The 21559-nt window shown below is 47.2% G+C and overlaps 1 protein-coding gene across 2 annotated transcripts in view; it reads right to left on the bottom strand.

Annotated features, from left to right (window-relative positions):
• LOC136631582 (embryonic protein UVS.2-like) overlaps positions 1-17279 on the bottom strand; it is a 41151-nt gene extending 23872 nt beyond the window's left edge. For both annotated transcript variants that reach the window (XM_066605864.1, XM_066605866.1), the window contains exons 1-2: positions 17174-17279; positions 15525-15552 (exon numbers count right to left, since the gene is read on the bottom strand). In XM_066605864.1, the coding sequence (XP_066461961.1) occupies positions 15525-15552; positions 17174-17254 (109 nt within the window). In that variant the 5' untranslated portion in view covers positions 17255-17279. The remainder of the gene's footprint in view (positions 1-15524; positions 15553-17173) is intronic.
• Between the last annotated feature and the right edge of the window lie 4280 nt (positions 17280-21559).

Below are 21559 nucleotides of genomic sequence, written 5' to 3'. Positions count from 1 at the left end.
GTAATGCTCAAGAGCTCGTTTCAAGTAACGACATCCCATTGAAGTCAATGGGACACTCGAGCATTTTTAAAGGTGACCCATGCTCTGCATTGTTTTTAATAAAGCTGCGGCTTAGGCCGGCGGCTCCATTGAAAACAATGGTCTGCTGGCACCCCTGAATTGTTTTTCGTGGAAGGGCTTTACATATAAGCCCTTCCCTGAAAAACAGTCATTTTAGTGTAGAAAAAACAAACAAAAAAACGTACCCTCCGCCGCTGCTGTGTCCCCCGTGGGGATGAAGAACACATCTGCTGCATGCAGCAAATGTTTCCTTCACCCCTGCTAATAAAAATAATTCCCTGCTGCTACAATATATAAATATAAGCCCTTCCCTGAAAACCTGGAGAAATAGTGTAAAAAAAAAAAAAAAAGATACTCACCTCCCTTTAGCTGCTGGGGCTCAGCTGTGTCTTCTCTGCGCTGTCCCCGGCTCTGTAGTGCTGATCTATCAGCAGGCGGGGATTTAAAATTTAAGGCGCTTAGCCAATCACAGGCAGCTCTCGCCGAATGAATGACAGACAAGAGCTGCCTGTGATTCGCTGAGCGCCTCAGCCAATCACAATCAGTTCTTTCAGCAGGCTGGGATTTTAAATCCCCGGCTGCTGATAGATCAGCACTACAGAGGCGGGGACAGTGCGGGGAAGACATGGCTGAGCCCCAGCAGCTGAAGGGAGGTGAGTATTAGAGATGAGCGAGCACCAAAACGCTCGGGTGCCTGTTGCTCGAGTCAAACTTTTCGTAATGCTCGAGAGCTCGTTTCGAGTAACATACCCCATTGAAGTCAATGGGAGACTCGAGCATTTTTCAAGGTGACCCAAGCTCTGCAGAGGGGAGATTGTGTGAATCACCTGAAAACATCAGAAAGTCATGGAAAAAACCACAGAAACGGATAGGGAATGGCAGGGGCAGCATGCATGGATGCATCTGAGGCTCCCAGGTCACATTTTTAAGCCAAATTGGGGGCAAGAGCCTGGTGGTCACCACCCTAACAATTTACTTGGGACAGACCATAATCAGCACAGCACACACATTGGCACATCTTAGCTAAGCACCACACTAGGTGCAACGAAGGCCAATCACTGTCTGCGGGTGACACCACTGCCTCTTCTCCTGGGTTACATGCTGGCATTGCTGCCCAATCCCCCGCATGAGCCTGCGTCCACAGCGTACTCAAATTTTTCCCAGCGCAGCATTCAGCTGTCCTCATACCACACACTCACTTGATAGCCACACCACCCTCATGTTTATTTATGTGTGTCTGCGATGAGGAGGAACAGGAGACACACAATGCAGAGGGTTGGCAGGGCCTGCCAGCAACCCCCTTTGAAAGTGTAGCCGATAGCCCACAATGCTGATGAGAATTGATGAGAAATTAATGTACGATAAGAATTCCAATCCCATGCCACCTCCGTCACAATTTCATGAACCACAAACATTGCCATAAAGCGGACTCAGATGCTAGTACTTCTACACATATCTACAATTCCGCAATACATTCTAAAACCAAAGATTGGTTTAAAGCAGGAGGTGTAGCAAAAGTAGCCACCACAGGTCTACAGTGAAACTGTCAATGTCTCATGAAATCAGTTACACTTCCTTGGATTGCTACGAGGACTGGGTGATCTACGCATAAATTTGAGTGGCCAAAGCAGGACCCCACACTTGGCAGCAGTTCTGGAGCAGATTGTACATACCGACCACCGCTGACCCCAGGAATGTGTGCATTTATCAGGCCTAAACCAATCCGGCTGTTTACCATTCAGGATATTACACGTCCGCAGACATCCAAAAACAGATAGTGTGCAATGAGTTGACTTGTTATACAGTGCAGATCAGAATTGCAATCCCATGCCATCTCCGTCAATAAATTCTCAGGAGCCAGTGGCCATAGCGGACTCGGATGCTAGACCTTCTAACCAACTGCACAATTCAAGAACCCATTCTAAAACCAAAGATTGGTTTGAAGCTGGAGATGTCACAAAAGATGCCACCACAGGTCTACAGTGCAACTGTGAAAGTCTCATTAAATCAGTTACGCTTCCTGTGTATGCTCCAATCCAGTACCTCAGATAACTGTGGTAAGATGAGAGATAATACATGGTGACCAGCGCAGACCCCCTCAAATGGTTAACCCAATGTGCCATCAGTTACTGTTCCTTTCATCGCTCCAAAGACTGCATGAACCACGAAGAAATGCTAGTGGCCAAACCTGGCTTCTGCCTCTGCGCACACCCTCAACCAACCTGGGCATAAAGCAGACTCGGATGCTAGTACTTCTGTGAAAATCCCATTAAATCAGTTACAGTTCCTTTCTTCGCTACAAGGACAGCATGAACCATGAAGAAATTGGAATGAGCAAAGCAGGGCAATTCATTCTGTGTATGTGTCAGATAGCTGAACACCACGCTGGTAAACCTTTGCGTACTCAGAGTATAGGCGAGCCCCTGAAACATTGGTGTACCAAGAGTATAGGCGAACCCTTTAAACATTTGTGTACAAAGAATATAGGCAACCCCCTGAAACATTTGTGTGCCAAGAGTATAGGTGACCCCTTGAAACATTTGTGTACCAAGAGTATAGGCGAACCCCTGAAAAATTGGTGCACCAAGAGTCTAGGCGAACCCTTGAAACATTTGTGTACCAAGAGTATAGGTGACCCCTTGAAACATTTGTGTACCAAGAGTATAGGTGACCCCCTGAAACATTTGTGTGCCAAGAGTATAGGTGACCCCTTGAAACATTTGTGTACCAAGAGTATAGGTGAACCCCTGAAAAATTGGTGTACCAAGAGTCTAGGCGAAGCCCTGAAACATTTGTGTACCAAGAGTATAGGTGAACCCCAGAAAACTTGGCGTACCAAGAGAATAAGTGAACAGCTGAAAAAAATTGTTTACCAAAAGTATAGGCGAAGCGCGGACAAATTTGTTTTGCTAAGAGTATAGGCAAGGCCTGAAAAATTGGTGTACCAAGAGTATAGGCGAAGGCCTGAAAAAATTTGTTTACCAAGAGAATAGGCGAAGCCCAAAAAAATTAGTTTGCTAAGAGTACAGGTGAAGGCCTGAAAAATTGGTGTACCAAGAGTATAGTCGAACCCCTTGGAGAGTGTTCCCCTGCCTGTACTTGACATGCTGCCCGATCCCCGCGCCTCCCCTGCCAGTTGACCCACAGAAGTACATCCTCTACCGCTACCGTTGTCAGATGGGAACTTTAGCATCAGCTTTTCTACCAGGGTCTTGTGGTATTGCATTACTCTCGTACCCAGTTTCCTCTTCGGGAATGAGAGTGGAAAGGTTCTCCTTATACCGTGGGTCGAGAAAGCTGAACACCCAGTAATCATGGTTGGCTAGAATGTATCTAACGTGAGGGTCACGGGAAAGGCAGCCTAACATGAAGTCAGCCATGTGTGCCAGAGTCCCAGTACGCAACACAGTACGCTGTCCTCACTAGGAGGATGACTTTCATGATCCTCCTCCTCCTTCTCCTCTTGAGTCCATACATGCTGAACAGATGTGAGGAAAGTAGCATGGGTACCCTCTGCAGTGTGGGCAGCAGTCTCTTCCCCCTTCTTCTCCTCCTCCAATACATGCTGAGAAACAGGCGTGATGGTGGTCTGGCCATCAATCAACATACTGTCATTCCCCATCTCCTGTTCTAACCGCAAAGGGTCAGCCTTTATGCTTAGCAGCAAACTTCTCAGCAGGCAAAGCAGTGGGATGGTTACACTGATAATGGCCGCATCACCGCTCACCATTTGTGTGGACTCCTCAAATTTTCCTAGGACCAGACAAATGTCTGCCATCCATGCCCACTCCTCTGTGAAGAACTCCGGAGGCTGCCTACCACTCTGCCGGCCATGTTGCAGCTGGTATTCTACAATGGCTCTACGCTGGTCGTACAGCCTGGGCAACATGTGCAACGTAGAATTCCAGCGTGTGGGCATGTTGGACAACAGTCAGTGCACTGGCAGCTGGTAGCAATGTTGCAGTGTCCTGAGGGTGGAAGCATTTGTGGTGGACTTCCTGAAATGGGCGCACATGTGATGCACTTGCTGAGCAGGTCAGACAAATAGGGGAAGTTTTTCAGAAAACACTGAACCACCAGATTGAACACGTGGGCCAGGCATGGCACGTGTGTTAGTCTGCCAAGCTGCAGAGCCGCCACCAGGTTACGCCCCAAGCCGGAGAAACCTTCACCAAGGTAGGACCCACAATTCTCGGTGTAGGTAGCACGTGAGCGGACCCAGGGTCAGACTCGGTCCCAGCCTCCACCAAGTTCCCTCAATGTGCCATCATGGAGATGTAATGTCCTTGCCAGCCAGCACTTGTCCACGTGTCCGTGGTTAAGTGGACCTTCCCAGTAACCGCATTGTTGAGAGGACGGTTTATGTTCTGTGAGACATGCTGGTGTAGGGCAGGAACGGCGCACCGGGAAAAATAGTGGTGACTGGGGACCAAGTACCAAGGGACAGCCGCCACCATCAGCTTGCAGAAAGCCTCTGTTTCTACTAGCCTGTATGGCAACATCTCCAGGCTGAGTAGTTTTGCGATAAACACGTTTAAAAATTGTGCATGCGGGTGGGTGGCCGCGTATTTCCACTTGTGTTCCAACGCTTGGGTTAGCGACCGCTAAACACTGCACTGGTACATATTGGTGGAGGGAGTGGAGGACTGTGGAGGTGAGGGTCTGGGTGCAGGCTGGGAGGCGCTCGTGACTGCATCCTGGGAGGGGGATTGCATTTCTGTGCCAGGTTGTGACACTGGGGAAGAGGCAGTGGTGTGACCTGCAGGTGGTGAATGGTCTTCGTTCCACCTTGTGGGGTGCTTGGCCATCATATGCCTGCGCATGCTGGTGGTGGTCAGGCTGGTAGTGGTGGCTCCCCGGCTGATCTTGGTGCAGCAGAGGTTGCACACCAATGTTTTTTGGTTGTCCGCGCTCTCAATAAAAGACCTCCAGACCTTCGAACACCTAGCCCTCTGCACGGAGGCTTGCCGCGAGGGGGTGCTGTGGGGAACAATTGGTGGATTATTTGCTCTGGCCCTGCCTCTTCCCCAGGCCACCCCACTGCCTCTTCCAACCTGTTCTGCTGCTGGTCTTGCCTCCCCCTCTGAAGCCCTGTCTTTAGTAGGCTTAGCAAGCCAGTTGGAGTCAGTCACCTCATCGTCCACCAGCTCTTCCTCTGAACCCTCTGTCTGCTCCTCCCTCGGACATAATGCCCTAACGACCTCACTGACAGACAACTGTGTCTCATCCTCATCATCCAGAAATACCTCTTGAGACACTACTTGGAAGTCCCCATCCTCATCTCCCTGAGTCTCTGAAAGTTCCAAATTTTGGGAATCGGTAACGACAAACTCCTCACGTGGCTGTGGAACCGTTTTTTTGGACTCAGGGCAGGGACCTGAGAAAAGTTCTTGGGTGTATGCCTGGTCACTTTTCCTGGAGTGACCAGGCTGGGGGGAAGGAGGAGCAGCCTGGGGATTCAGAGGTGCAGTGCCTTGGGTGGCATGAGTGGACTGCGTGGAAGACTGGGTGTTGGATAAAGTACTGGAGGTGTTATCTGCTATCCACGTCAGCACCTGAATGTACTCTTGTGCTTTTAATAATGGTCTAGCAATGTGAGATGAAGCTGGGGAAGGGACATACTCGGAGCTCCACTAATCCCTCAGCAGCAGGCACTGTTTCACCCCACCCAGGACCTCGGCCTCTGCCTACACCTTCATTCGGACGCCTGCGTCCACAACCTCGACCCTTATACCCTGGTCTTCAATGTGTTGAGCAGGGCCAGAAAAAATTACACCACTGTATACCACTGATATCTAGGGCTAATTCACCGCCCACAGAGATTGGTAGATTTAAGAGGCTCTGAGCAGGGCCAGAAAAAATTACACCAAGGTATACCCGGATGCCTTGGGCTAATTAACCTGATGCGCATAATGAGAGGAATAGTCCTAATAAGGACTGTTGGGTTCTTGTAGTCAGGATCACTGCCTAACCACAAACTAACCTCTACCCTAAGGCTTTCTCTATCGCAGCAGCTCTATCCCTAAACTCTGCCAGCATGCGTCTGAGGTGAGCCGCGGGCGGCAACAGTTTAAGTACACGGTGGTCACCTGATCCGGCCAGCCACTCACTGCTGTAGACGTGCATAGGGTTGGTACATCACAGCAGGAAGTGGTAAAGCCTTCCATGCATGTTTAGTGGCTAAAAAAATGGCACTAAACATGTGGGGAGGGGAAGTTAAATTTACTCGAGAACCGCGTGATGCGCTGCTCGAGTAACGAGCATCTCGAGTAGTCTAATACTTGATCGAGTATCAAGCTCGGACAAGTGTGCTCGCACATCTCTAGTGAGTATCTATTTTTCTTTTTACACTATTTCTCCTGTTTTTTCAGGGAAGGGCTTATATTTAAAGCCCTTCTTTGAAATCCAATTACTGGGTGTCCGGCAGCTGGATCTTCCACCGCAGCTATCATGTGTGACAGATGCGGTAGGGAATTGAAGAATTCCTCTGCTGCATCTGTCACAGTAGTGGCAGATGTAGCAGCAGGGAATTATTTTTACTAGTGGGGATGAAAGAAACATCTTCTGCATGTGGCATATGTGTTTTTAATCCCCGCAGGGGACATGGCAGAGGCGGAGGGTACGTTTTTTTTTTTACACTAAAATGATTGTTTTTCAGGGAAGGGCTTATATGTAAACCCCTTCCATGAAAAACAATTCAGTGGTGCCGTCAGACCATTGTTTTCAATAGAGCTGCTGGCAGCAGCCACGGCTCCATTGACAGCATGTGGGGAAAACAGGGTGAAATTTTTTAGAGCACTTGAGCACCGCGTGGTGCACGGCTCGAGTAACAAGTATATTGAGCATGCTCGCTCATCTCTAAACAGGATCTTGAGGTAAGTGAGAAATGTATGCTTTTTTTTTTAAATGCAATATTACTGATGTGGCAACTGTAATTTGTACTTTCAAAGAATCCCACTATGTTCCACAATAAAACATTTTGGATGCAGGATTTCTGCTGCTAGATGCCAAAGTTTTACATTAATGGACTTGCAAGCTCTTCATGTCAATGAACGTTATTAAAGGGGTTGTCCCGAGGCAGCAAGTGGGGTTATACACTTCTGTATGGCCATAATAATGCACTTTGTAATGTACATTGTGCATTAATTATGAGCCATACAGAAGTTATAAAAAGTTTTATACTTACCTGCTCCGTTGCTAGCGTCCTCGTCTCCATGGTGCCGACTAATTTTCGCCCTCCGATGGCCAAATTAGCCGCGCTTGCGCAGTCCGGGTCTTCTCCTCTTCTCTATGGGGCTCCGTGTAGCTCCGTGTAGCTCCGCCCCGTCACGTGCCGATTCCAGCCAATCAGGAGGCTGGAATCGGCAATGGACCGCACAGAAGCCCTGCGGTCCATGAAGACAGAGGATCCCGGCGGCCATCTTCAGCAGGTGAGTATGAAGACGCCGGACCGCCGGGATTCAGGTAAGCGCTGTGCGGGTGGTTTTTTTAACCCCTGCATCGGGGTTGTCTCGCGCCGAACGGGGGGGGGGGGGTTTAAAAAAAAAAAAACCCGTTTCGGCGCGGGACATCTCCTTTAAGACCATGAAGTTTATTTTAACTTCATTTTGATCATTTCAACTAGAGCTATTCTCCATGATCATGGGAGTGCCATAGCATCATGTGGATTTCGTTTTTTGCCAGCTGTAGTTCTGCTGTGTGCCACTGGTGAGCAAATTACTTGAATGTGTTCCCAAGACCAAAAACATTTAATTGTAAGTTATACTAGAGTAATGACCATATCACTCAGTCATATCTGTATCTTTATACACCTTTTTTCCTTTCAACACTCAATGTGGTCCTATGACGTGTTTTATTTGAATGTATTGCAGTAATATTATTGATACATGACCACCTCTGGACTAGGTGGTCATTCATCAATAATGTCTCACCAGTTATATTAATTAGTAACATTATAAAATTAGCATATAGCATAAACGTTGGTGAATTTCTAAATGTTGTTTACTTTTCTTTTTCTTAGACAATTGTCATTGAACAACACCAGAAGACACCTAACATATTTAGTAAGGAGGACTAGAGATGAGCGAGCACCAAAATGCTCGGGTGCTCGTTACTCGAGACGAAATTTTCGCGATGCTCGAGGGTTCGTTTCGAGTAACATTTTTGTATATCGCCGATGCTCGCTATGGTTTTCATTTGTGAAAATCAGGGAAATTCAAGAAAGTGATGGGAACGACACAGCAACGGATAGGGCAGGCAAGGGGCTACATGTTGGGCTGCATCTCAAGTTTCCAGGTCCCACTATTAAGCCACAATAGCGGCAAGAGTGCCCCCCCCCCTCCCAACAATTTTTACTTCTGAAAAACCCTCATTAGCAAGGCATACCTTAGCTAAGCACCACACTACCTCCAACAAAGCACAATCACTGCCTGCATGACACTCCGCTGCCACTTCTCCTGGGTAACATGCTGCCCAACCCCCCCGCACGACCCAGTGTCCACAGCGCACACCCATGTGTCCCTGCGCAGCCTTCAGCTGCCCTCATGCCACACGCTGGCCTCATAGGCAAACCACCCTGATGTCTATTTATAAGTGCGTCTGCCATGAGGAGGAACTGCAGGCACACACTGCAGAGGGTTGGCACGGCCAGGCAGCGACCCTCTTTAAAAGGGGCGGGGCAATAGCCCATAATGCTGTACAAAAGCAATGAGAAATCCAATCCTGTGCCACCTCCATCAGGAGCTGCAAACGTGGGCATAGCAATGCTAAACCCATGTGCCACACACTATTCCTTCTGTCAAGGTGTCTGCATGCCCCAGTCAGACCGGGGTTTTTTTTAAATAGTCACAGGCAGGTACAACTCCGCAATGGGAATTCTGTGTGCACACACAGCATGGGTGGCTCCATGGAACCCACCGGCTGTACATAAATGTATCCCATTGCAGTGCCCATCACAGCTGAGGTAACGTCCGATTAAATGTAGGTGGTCTTCAGCCCACACTGCATGCCCCAGTCCGACTGGGGTTTTTTAGAAGTGGACACATGGAGTTACAACTTTGTGTGGACCGACAGCATGGGTGGGTCCCAGGAAGTCACCGGAGGTACATAAATATATCCCATTGCAGTGCCCATCACAGCTGAGGTAACGTCAGGTTTAATGCAGGTGGGCTTCGGCCCACACTGCATGCCCCAGTCAGACTGGGGTTCTTTGGAAGTGGACACATGCAGTTACAACTCTGTGTGGACCAACAGCATGGGTGGGTCCCAGGAAGCCACCGGCGGTACATAAATATATCCCATTGCAGTGCCCATCACAGCTGAGGAAACGTCAGGTTTAATGCAGGTGGGCTTCGGCCCACACTGCATGCCCCAGTCTGACCTGGGTTTTTAATACATAGACACTGGCAGGTACAAATCCCTAATGTGAAGTCCCTGTGCACCCACAGCATGGGTGGCTCCCTGGAACCCACCGGCGGTACATAGATATATCCCATTGCAGTGCCCAGCACAGCTGAGGTAACGTCAGCTTTAATGCAGGTGGGCTAAAAATTACTAGGATTACACTGTAGGTGAGGGCCCAAAAAATTGGTGTACCAACAGTACTAATGTACCTCAGAAAAATTGCCCATGCCCAACCAAGAGGGCGGGTGAATCCCATTAATCGCTTTGGTTAATGTGGCTTAATTTGTAACTAGGCCTGTAGGCCGCCCAGTTAAAATAAAAATTGGTTCAGGTGCAAATTTCAACGCTTTATTGAATTGAGAATTGAAACGTATAAACATTGTTTACAAAAGTTATATGACTGAGCCTTGTGGGCCTAAGAAAAATTGCCCGTTCAGCGTGATTACGTAAGGTTTCAGGAGGAGGAGCAGGAGGAGGAGGATGAATATAATACACAGATTGATGAAAAAAGGTCCCCGTTTTTGATGGTGATAGAGACCGATGCTTCCATCCGCGGGTGCAGCCTACGTATTGTTTAGGTATCGCTGCTGTCCGCTGGTGGAGAAGAGAACTCTGGTGAAATCCAGGCTTTGTTCATCTTTATGATTCTAAGCCTGTCGGCACTGTCGGTTGACAGGCGGGTACGCTTATCCGTAATTATTCCCCCAGCCGCACTAAACACCCTCTCTGACAAGACGCTAGCCGCAGGACAAGCAAGCACCTCCAGGGCATACAGCGCGAGTTCAGGCCATGTGTCCAGCTTCGACACCCAGTAGTTGTAGGGGGCAGAGGCATCACGGAGGACGGTCGTGCGATCGGCTACGTACTCCCTCACCATCCTTTTACAGTGCTCCCGCCGACTCAGCCTTGACTGGGGAGCGGTGACACAGTCTTGCTGGGGAGCCATAAAGCTGTCCAAGGCCTTGGACAGTGTTCTCCTGCCTGTGCTGTACATGCTGCCTGATCTCCACGCCTCCCCTGCTACCTGGCCCTCGGAACTGCGCCTTCTGCCACTAGCGCTGTCAGATGGGAATTTTACCATCAGTTTGTCCGTCAGGGTCCTGTAGTATAGCAACACTCTCGAACCCCTTTCCCCTTCGGGTATGAGAGTGGAAAGGTTCTCCTTATACCGTGGGCCGAGCAGTGTGTACACCCAGTAATCCGTAGTGGCCAGAATGTGTCTAACGCAAGGGTCACGAGAAAGGCATCCTAACATGAAGTCAGCCATGTGTGCCAGGGTACCTGTACGCAACACATGGCTGTCCTTACTCAGAAGATCACTTTCAGGATCCTCCTCCTCCTCCTCAGGCCATACATGCTGAAAGGATGACAGGCAAGCAGCATGGGTACCCTCAGCAGTGGGCCAAGGTGTCTCTTCCCCCTCCTCCTCATGCTCCTTCCCCTCCTCCTCAACGCGCTGAGATATAGACATGAGGGTGCTCTGACTATCCAGGGACATACTGTCTTCCCCCGCCTCCGTTTCCAAGCGCAAAGCATCTGCCTTTATGCTTTGCAGGGAACTTCTCAAGAGGTATAGCAGAGGAATGATGACGCTAATGATTGCAGCATCGCCGCTCACCATCTGGGTAGACTCCTCAAAGTTTCCAAGGACCTGGCAGATGTCTGCCAACCAGGCCCACTCTTCTGTAAAGAATTGAGGAGGCTGACTCCCGCTACGCCGCCCATGTTGGAGTTGGTATTCCACAATAGCTCTACGCTGCTCATGGAGCCTGGCCAACATGTGGAGCGTAGAGTTCCACTGTGTGGGCACGTCACACAGCAGTCGGTGGACTGGCAGATTAAACCGATGTTGCAGGGTGCGCAGGGTGGGAGCGTCCGTCTTGGACTTGCGGAAATGTGCGCTGAGCCGGCGCACCTTTCCGAGCAGGTCTGACAAGCGTGGGTAGCTTTTCAGAAAGCGCTGAACCACCAAATTAAAGACGTGGGCCAGGCATGGCACGTGCGTTAGGCTGCCGAGCTGCAGAGCCACCACCAGGTTACGGCCGTTGTCACACACGACCATGCCCGGTTGGAGGCTCAGCGGCGAAATCCAGCGGTCGGTCTGCTCTGTCAGACCCTGCAGCAGTTCGTGGGCCGTGTGCCTCTTCTCTCCTAAGCTGAGTAGTTTCAGCACGGCCTGCTGACGCTTGGCCACCGCTGTGCTGCCACGCCGTGCGACACCGACTGCTGGCGACGTGCTGCTGCTGACACGTCTTGATTGCGAGACAGAGGTTGCATAGGAGGATGAGGAGGAGGGTGGATTAGTGGAGGAAGCATACACCACCGCAGATACCAGCACCGAGCTGGGGCCCGCAATTCTGGGGGTGGGTAGGACATGAGCGGTCCCAGGCTCTGACTCGGTCCCAGCCTCCACTAAATTCACCCAATGTGCCGTCAGGGAGATATAGTGGCCCTGCCCGCCTGTGCTTGTCCACGTGTCCGTTGTTAAGGCTGATCAATTTGGCTATGTGTACGTTTAACGCTTGAGCATGCGGGTGCGTGGCAGCGTACTTGCGCTTACGCTCAAACACTTGCGCTAGCGACGGCTGGATGGTGCGCTGAGAGACATTGCTGGATGGGGCCGAGGACAGTGGAGGTGAGAGTGTGGGTGCAGGCCGGGGGACGGTCGTGCCTGTGTCCTGAGAGGGGGGTTCTCAGTGGCAGGTTGGGGCACAGGGGGAGAGGCAGTGGTGCAAACCGGAGGCGGTGAATGGCCTTCGTCCCACCTTGTGGGGTGCTTGGCCATCATATGCCTGCGCATGCTGGTGGTGGTGGCTCCACGGCTGATCTTGGCGCGAGAATCCTTGCACACCACAGTTCGTCGGTCGTCTGCACTCTCAGTGAAAAACTGCCACACCTTTGAGCACCTCGGCCTCTGCAGGGTGGCATGGCGCGAGGGGGCGCTTTGGGAAACAGTTGGTGGATTATTTGATCTGGCCCTGCCTCTACCCCTGGCCACCGCACTGCCTCTTCCAACCTGCCCTGCTGCTGCACTTGCCTCCCCCTCTGAAGACCTGTCCTCAGTAGGCTTAGCAAACCAGGTGGGGTCAGTCACCTCATCGTCCTGCTGCTCTTTCTCCGAATCCTCTGTGCGCTCCTCCCTCGGACTTACTGCAATTACTACTACCTGAGTGATAGACAACTGTGTCTCATCGTCGTCCTCCTCCTCACCCACTGAAAGCTCTTGACACAGTTGCCGGAAGTCCCCAGCCTCATCCCCCGGACCCCGGGAACTTTCCAAAGGTTGGGCATCGGTCACGACAAACTCCTCCGGTGGGAGAGGAACCATTGCTGCCCATTCTGGGCAGGGGCCCGAGAACAGTTCCTGGGAGTCTGCCTGCTTCTCAGAATGTGTCATTGTAATGGAGTGAGGAGGCTGGGAGGAAGGAGGAGCAGCAGCCAGAGGATTCAGAGTTGCAGCAGTGGACGGCGTAGAACTCTGGGTGGTCGATGGATTGCTGGATGCACTTTCTGCCATCCACGACAGGACCTGCTCACACTGCTCATTTTCTAATAAAGGTCTACCTCGTGGACCCATTAATTGTGAGATTAATCTGGGGACGCCAGAAACGTGCCTCTCTCCTAATCCCGCAGCAGTCGGCTGCGAAACACCTGGATCAGAAGCTCGGCCTGTGCCCACACCCTGACTTGGGCCTCCGCGTCCTCGGCCGCGTCCACGTCCTCTAGGCCTACCCCTACCCCTCAGCATGGTGTATTACCCGTAGTGCATAAACAGAACGCTGTAATTAAATGTGCCGCTTATTGGCCTGTGGTTGGAGGCTGACTTCGCTTACGGAACGCACAGCAGAGCCAGGAAAGAATTTTGCGCAAGCCTGTAGTGAGACGTAGGTGCGTATGACTGAGCTAGTGGAATTCACAGTGCAGAAGCAGTCAAGTGTCCCCAAAGGCCACTAGTAGGCCTTAAGTATTTTGCTTCTATTTTTTTAAAGGCTGAGCTGAGACAGCAGACAGATACTGTAGGCAGCGTATATATGTATACTGTTTCCCTCTGGGCGGGATGACGACGGTGATGTAACGGGCAATGCAGAGCCAGGAAACAAGTCTGCGCAAGCCTGCTGTAACACTTAGCTGCGTATTAATTAGGACTACTACCCCCAGCAGAGACGCAGTACACTCAAGACGGTCACAGGCAGCCCAAAGATAGTATTTTTCCCAAATTTGTTTGAAAAAGCCCACTGGCTATATAGACAGCATATCTTTTTCACCTTTCCCACTGTCCCTGCCTCACCACTACTGGCCCTATACTATGAAAAATTACTGCAGACTGTTTCCCTCTGGACGGGATGACGGCGGTGATGTAACGGGCAACGCAGAGCCAGGAAAAAATTTTGCGCAAGCCTGCTGTAACACTTAGCTGCGTATTAATTAGGACTACTACCCCCAGCAGAGACGCAGTACACTCAAGACGGTCATAGGCAGCCCAAAGATAGTATTTTTCCCAAATTTGTTTGAAAAAGTCCACTGCCTATATAGACAGTATATCTCTTTCTCTGCCTCACCAGTACTGGCCCTATACTATGTACAATGACTGCAGACTGAGGACGCAATGCTCTGCACGCCCGATATACTGTACAAAAAAAAAAAAGTGCAACACTGCTAAAAGCAGCCTCAACAGTACTGCACACGGTCAGATGTGGCCCTAAGATGGACCTTTGGGGTTCTTGAAGCCTAAAATACTCCTAACACTCTCCCTATAGCAGCTCCGGCACCAAAAGCACTTTCCCTCCTCTATGTCAGAATAAATCTGTGCCGAGCCGCGGGAGGGGCCGATTTTTATACTCGGGTGACACCTGATCTCACCAGCCACTCACTGCAGGGGGGGTGGTATAGGGCTTGAACGTCGCAGGGGGAAGTTGTAATGCCTTCCCTGTCTTTCTATTGGCCAGAAAAGCGCGCTAACGTCTCAGAGATGAAAGTGAAAGTAACTCGAACATCGCGTGGTGCTCATCTCGAGTAACGAGCATCTCGAACACCCTAATACTCGAACGAGCATCAAGCTCGGACAAGTACGTTCGCTCATCTCTAATGAGGACTTAAAGGGGTTGTCTCGCAGCAGCAAGTGGGGTTATACACTTCTGTATGGCCATATTAATGCCCTTTGTAATATACATCGTGCATTAATTATGAGCCATACAGAAGTTATTCACTTACCTGTTCTGTTGCTAGCGTCCTCGTCTCCATGGTGCCGTCTAATTTCGCTTTCTTCTGGCGTTTTTAGACGCGCTTGCGCTGTGCTGTCTTCTTCCTGGTGAATGGGGCCGCTCATGCCGGAGAGCTGGTCCTCGTAGCTCCGCCCCATCACGTGTGCCGATTACAGCCAATCAGGAGGCTGGAATCGGCAATGGACCGCACAGAGCCCACGGTGCACCATGGGAGAAGACCTGCGGTGCATCGTGTGGGAAGAACCCGGCGGCCATCTTGGTGAAGGAAGAAGAAGGAAGAAGGAAGACGTCGCAGAGCGGGGATTCGGGTAAGTAATGAAATTTTTATTTTTTTTAACACATCCTTTGGGGTTGTCCTGCGCCGAACGGGGGGCCTATGGGAAAAAAAAAACCCGTTTCAGCGCGAGACAACCCCTTTAAATAATTCAGCCTTCAATCCACTGCCTCACAGACTAACAAACACCTCAACTGGTGCTCCAGTTTTAATAAATAGCTCTTTTTGAGTAAACAGGTAAAAAGATGTACATAGGTAGCAACTTGGTAGGGCCTAGTCAATAGATTTTGTCTATACTTTGAGGGGAAAATCTCCTTTTTTTCAAATCCAAGCTTACTTTTGGCTGTTTTTTTTAAAATTTCATATTAATAAATCACTACAATTAAACTGAATATTTACCAATAAAAGTTAAAAATGGTTATGATAAATAATTTAGAATATGTTTTTCTCTTTTTATTTTAAAGAGTTAATAAATCCAGTATAGCAGAGGCTGATAACATATTGGGAGAGTAAAGAGAAGTATGGACACTGAGGAATAGCCTAAATAACAGTCAGAGATATCTTACCATATTCAATTAAGCCAGATACAGAAAGCTGTAGAAGAAATAAATATAATCATCAGCAACATTGAATAAATGTGTCATAGAAACAAATCTATGCAGAAATTGTTCATATAGGAAAATAATTTAGCTACCAACATTTCTTTGATACTAATTAAATCGTGGATTTTGACACATTGCAATCCTCATTATGAACTATTCATTTATTGTAAAGAAATTTCTTCAATAAGGTGAGAGGATTAAAAAATGCAGGCTTATATTTGCCGGTAGGCACTGAAGGTTCAATGCTTAGGATTGCAATTTGTAGGGTTTGACACCAGCAGACGAGGGAAAACATAATGCATTGTTTATTCAGAACCCTTCCTCTGCTTCTAATGCATATTAACACAAAAATACCTACTTTATTTTTATATTTTTTTTTTTGGGGGGGGGGGGGGGCACAGAGAGCATAGCGTGGAGGCACAGATGGCAGGGGCACATAGCTGAAGGATGGACTGAGAACGCAGGAGAGGAGTAATGCACCTGATTGGTGGAGCAACAGTCAGTAGGCTTCTTTCTGCTTTGCTGCTTCACGAATCAGAGCCTGAACCTACACATACAGAAGTGTTGCTCAGCTTTTTTAGACTTGTAACTCTGATCATAATTTAAGTTTTACAAAAGAACTTACACTGAAGATATTCTTCTGAGTAACATAGATAATAGCTGATATTGTCATCATGAGAGGAAAGGAGTGTACATATGACAGGCCTCAGTTTGTGCACATTATTGCACATTAGGTCTGATAAATGCAGTATATCCTGTAATGCTCTATTGTGGTCCCAGATAATTAAAAGATTGCACTATTGTGCAGTGTGTCTGGAATGAATGACTCTCTGCCTGTAGCCCCCCAGAATTATGGCACCCAGCATCCATAGGAATGCCCTTTAGTGCTTTTTACCATACATAAACTATGTAGATATTGCCCATCTAACCCTCTGATGGCATTTTCCAAAGTGAATGCAGCATTGGAGTAATTAGACAGAGGTTGGATAGGATTCTGGGGTGCTGATAGGTTCCATGGCAGCCAAGGGCCTAATGACGTTCCCTGTGTCTGCCATCTTTGCACTCCTAAACAATGGCATGGTTAAATAAAATGTTACAAATATTAAAACTACACTCTGGCTGACAGCTCTCTGAAGTTTATAGTCCGCTTTAATCTGTCTCACCAAAAAGGGTGTGAGCACTAAAAGTATCTCTAAGCTGTAAATTCTATTTATAGGGTGGGCTGGGATTTTCCAAATATAAAAGAAGCTATGAAGCCCAGGAATTCTGCTCACTTGAGGCGAGGGAAAGAACTAGAGATCCTTTCTAAATCTGAAATAAAACACATAATAACTCAAATATACACATCTCAACGGCATGAAAAATTATCTTATTTGAAAGTTAAAATTTTCTTTCATCCTGTTTTATGTATTTTGAATGTCTCAGCATTGCCAAGAAACGGCAAACTCTTCTTGCTGCCCATGTATCTGTCAATTGTAGGCAAAAAAAACTTTACATGACTCAATTGTATTTACAATATTTAGTCAACGAATAAAGAAGAAGCTTGGAATTTAATAAAACGTTGAAGAACATATGAAGTCATTTTCTAATATGGATACAAGAGGTTAACTTACTTGCAATGTTGGAGATAGAGGTACACTTGTCACAAGTTCTGCTACAAATAGCAGGAGAAGGAAGTAAATCTTCTCACCCATGTTGTTGAGGTATATCTACTGAATCGGAAGGATTTGTCCCTTACCTAGATTAATACTAACATTCATGTCAGGACTGCCTTATATACTCGCAAATGAGAGAAATCTAGCCAATCGCGTAGCAGAAATAATGATAAAATATAACCCTGAAAACAAGAGCCTGGAACACGTGTATGCTTGTTAAAGATATATAAACATCTTTAGCTATAACAGCCTGGTGACTGCCACAGAGATGTTCTACAATTTGTTCAGCAAGTTATTTCCATGGTCAGTGTTTATGTTATGTCATATTGATAATTTTGTGTACGTATGTCAAATCTGAAAAAGAAATGAACAAAAAAAACAGTTTTAGACATGATCTTAGCCACTGTAGTCTTTTTTTGCTTTTTACTTTGTTATTTTTCAGGTGACGTTAATTTAGTGCTACCATTTAACTTACTGTATAATGTAATGGAAAACTTCATTTTTTTATTGTCATCATTTTTGCAGCTTTTGGGGTTGTTTGTACATCATTCACTGTGCAATAAAAATTACATGCCTTTAAAAAAAATAGCTTTCTCTTACCATCTTCTGACCCTCATTAATTTTTATTTCTCATTTGTGGCATGGCATAAGGTTTTTTACTCTTGTGGGGTAAACTGTATTTTTTATCCGTACCATGTTAGAAAATACATGACTCTGATTGCTTTTTTTCCCTTTAAGTTGAGGTGACCAAAACAATGTTATTCTGGTATTTTTTTCACCATGTGAGATTTATAACCTAAGGCCTCATAGAGCCGCATAATACTGTGTGTCTATTTGAACCATTGGTTTTCCTATGCTGTGTTCCCATGTCCATGTTTAAAGGCATGCAAACACGCACAGCTACAAAACATAGGACATGCATGCATTGGGAATGTTCGTGCTGCGCATCAATATTGCCCGCGGGGAGTCCCCTCATCACTTAAAGAGGTTGTCCCGCGCCGGAACGGGTTTTTTTTTTTTTCAATAGCCTCCCTGTTCGGCGCGAGACAAACCCGATGCATGTGTTGAAATAAAAAAACGGATAGTACTTACCCGAATCCCCGCGCTCCGGTGACTTCTTACTTACCTTGCGAAGATGGCCGCCGGGATCTTCACCCTCGGTGGACCGCAGGGCTTCTGTGCGGTCCATTGCCGATTCCAACCTCCTGATTGGCTGGAATCGGCACACGTGACGGGGCGGAGCGACGAGGAGCAGCTCTCCAGCATGAGCAGCCCCATTCAACACGGAGAAGACCGGACTGCGCAAGCGCGTCTAATCGGGCGATTAGACGCTGAAAATTAGACGGCACCATGGAGACGAGGACGCTAGCAACGGAACAGGTAAGTGAATAACTTCTGTATGGCTCATAATTAATGCACAATGTACATTACAAAGTGCATTAATATGGCCATACAGAAGTGTATACCCCAACTTTGTTTCGCGGGACAACCCCTTTAACTCTGTGACAGCACTGTCATAGTGTTCAGTGACAAGGGGACTCCCCAAGGTGAGTACATTATTCCCTGCCACAGCTGTGACAACTGTGAAAAAGGATTGTGATGTCCTCCCATTTATTTCAATGGGGCTGTCGTTGCCAGAGGCCCCATTGCAAGCAATGGGATGCAGGCAAGCACTGCAGTGATTTTCGGGTAAGGGCTTTAAATATAAGTTTGCTGTAGGGGGGCATTTTTTCAGCCCCTACCCTCTATCAGACCATTCAAATACTGCTGTCAGCACTGACATCAGTGTCATAATGACTAAATAGACAGCATCAGAGTTATCTCTAATCCAGGCCATTCCTGTACGGTGACAGCTATCAAACAGTCAACACCCACTACTTATAGAGTGGCCTTAGCTCCTGAGCCTGCTCTATACACTGACAGACAGCATCTGTCAGGCGGAGGTAAGTAACTATCATTTTATATATTTCTTTGTTACAATTAGTCATTAAGAAGTAAGTTATGAAACATATCTGTCCTTTAGGTGGCATGCGGTAATTTAGTCTGTGAAAACAAATCTTATAGTGAAAGTGTGGGATTTCAAAACTATGGCTTATCAAGAAAATAGAGGTGCATTGTCAAAATGGTTCTTGGCAGCATTGCTTTCTAGCTGGCATCAATAAAGCTATATACTCACTAAGCTCCAAAAACAATCTGGCGAGGATTATTCAACCCTACGCACACCTTCAAACACTGACCCCCTAAAGGACCAAGCCTTCAGAAGCTTCTTATGTTGTACACTGAGTAAGACACAGAAAAGAGCATTTCATGAAATAACTGATTGCAAACTAGAAACATCTACCCCTGCAAAATGAAACTCTAGTACATCAGATTTTTTTAATAAGCCAGTGATAGAGACTTCTATAAAAAATTCGACTGATAATACAGTAGAAAAAAAGGAGAGATAATAAAATAGCAGATTGGAGGTTCTATCTAAGCATAGTAAACTTCAAACACTAGGGGGCTTATTTACAATTACTGTCTGAAAGACTGTCTAGTCTAAGTTTAAAAATACATAACAAAACATTATCTTCATCTGATAAGTAAATAGTATTTACCTCAGTTAAGTTTGCAGGTTTTCAGGTGTTCAGGCTGACTGTGAGTCAAAGTACTTAAATAACAACAACAAAGGGGGAAAATGGCTCCTTTAAAATACATTTTATTCCTTTTTTATTCCAAAAAAATCCATAAAATTACCAATGGTAGGTACCGTGTAACACCATGTTTATGGTCAGAAGAAATACCCTTCTTTCTTGACAACAGTTTGGACCATCTATTACTTGGCTTATTTTGCACCAATAATTGTACCACAATTAAAGAAATGAGAAAAATTCTTATAAAATTAACAACAAAAATAAACCACCAAAGACAGGTGCTATCAAAAATATCAAGCTGCTTCAAATTTCTGAATATGTCAGGGATTGTTATTACTCAGTAAAGAATTCATCTGATGGCATCACTACACCACAGCCCTCGCTGGAGGTGACTATCCCTTTTTTTCCACTCATTATATTTGATGTCTTTGACTAATCAACAATTTTAAACTGTCTGTATAATTTACCATTAAGAACATTTTCAAAAGCCATTAAATTTCATAAAACAACATAATTCACCAGATAAAATTTGAAATGCCTTTTGTGAAAATTGTGTTAAGATTTTAACTGTCTACATGATCTAAACATTCAGCCAACCAGGTTGGAGCAGGTTTCTAAAGCAGATGTTAGTAGTCATAGATATAACATTACTATGTAAAGAAGTTCCTGGTCCAGAGAACTTTACGTCAATACTTAAATAGATGTGTGTCATATTGTTCCATTATGCAGTCCTGAATATCATGGCTGCACAACAATATGAAACAAAACCATTGATTTCATTGGTTTCCTTATTAGAGATGAGCGAACGTACTCGGATAAGCACTACTTGTCCGAGTAATGTGCTTTATCCGAGTACCTCCCCGCTCGTCCTGAAAGATTCGGGACGCGCTGCGGAGCGGGGAGCTGCAGGGGAGAGCGGGGAGGAACGGAGGGGAGATCTTTCTCTCCTTCTCTCCCGCCCGCTCTCCCCTGCTCCCCGCTGTGACTCACCTGTCAGCAGCGGAGCGCCCCGAATCTTTCAGGACGAGCGGCGAGATACTCGGATAAAGCAAATTACTCGGACGAGTAGTGCTAATCCGAGTACGTTCGCTCATCTCTATTCCTTATCATGAGTGGTATCCCCACCTGTTAATAGTATGAGTGACAAGAGATAGGACATGCCCTATCTTTCTCGTATGTAGTTAATATTGCGTGCAGAATAGATAGAGCAGGACCTATCTTCACGATTTTTTTTCAAACTCATGCTGAATGCACGCTATGCTCTCTCATAAAATCCCCTCCCCATGGCTCCCCCTCTAATGATTGCTCCCCATTATTTCTGCCTCACTCTCACAAACTGCTTCCTATGTCACACTTTATAATACAGACTACTCCTGATGTTCTCACTAGAGGTGAGTGAGCACCAAAATGCTTGGGTGTCGTTGCTCGAGTTGAACTTTTCGTAATGCTCGAGAGCTCGTTTCGAGGAGCGTAGCCCATTGAAGTCCATGGGCGACTTGAGCATTTTTGTATGGGACCGATGCTCCGCATAGGTCATGACTTGTCAAACACCAGAAAACATCAGAATGTCATGGAAACACCACAGAAACGGATAGGGAAGTGCAGGGGCAGGCTCGGTCCCAGCCTCCAACTCATGTGACCCAAGGTGCCACGAGGTACATAGCAATGGGAAATCACTGTGTCCCCGCACACTTCATTCTGTGTAGGTGTC

Source organism: Eleutherodactylus coqui, chromosome 6, assembly GCF_035609145.1.
Source record: "Eleutherodactylus coqui strain aEleCoq1 chromosome 6, aEleCoq1.hap1, whole genome shotgun sequence".
Taxonomy (NCBI): Eukaryota; Metazoa; Chordata; class Amphibia; order Anura; family Eleutherodactylidae; genus Eleutherodactylus; species Eleutherodactylus coqui.
This window is presented reverse-complemented; position numbering and strand designations above follow the sequence as displayed.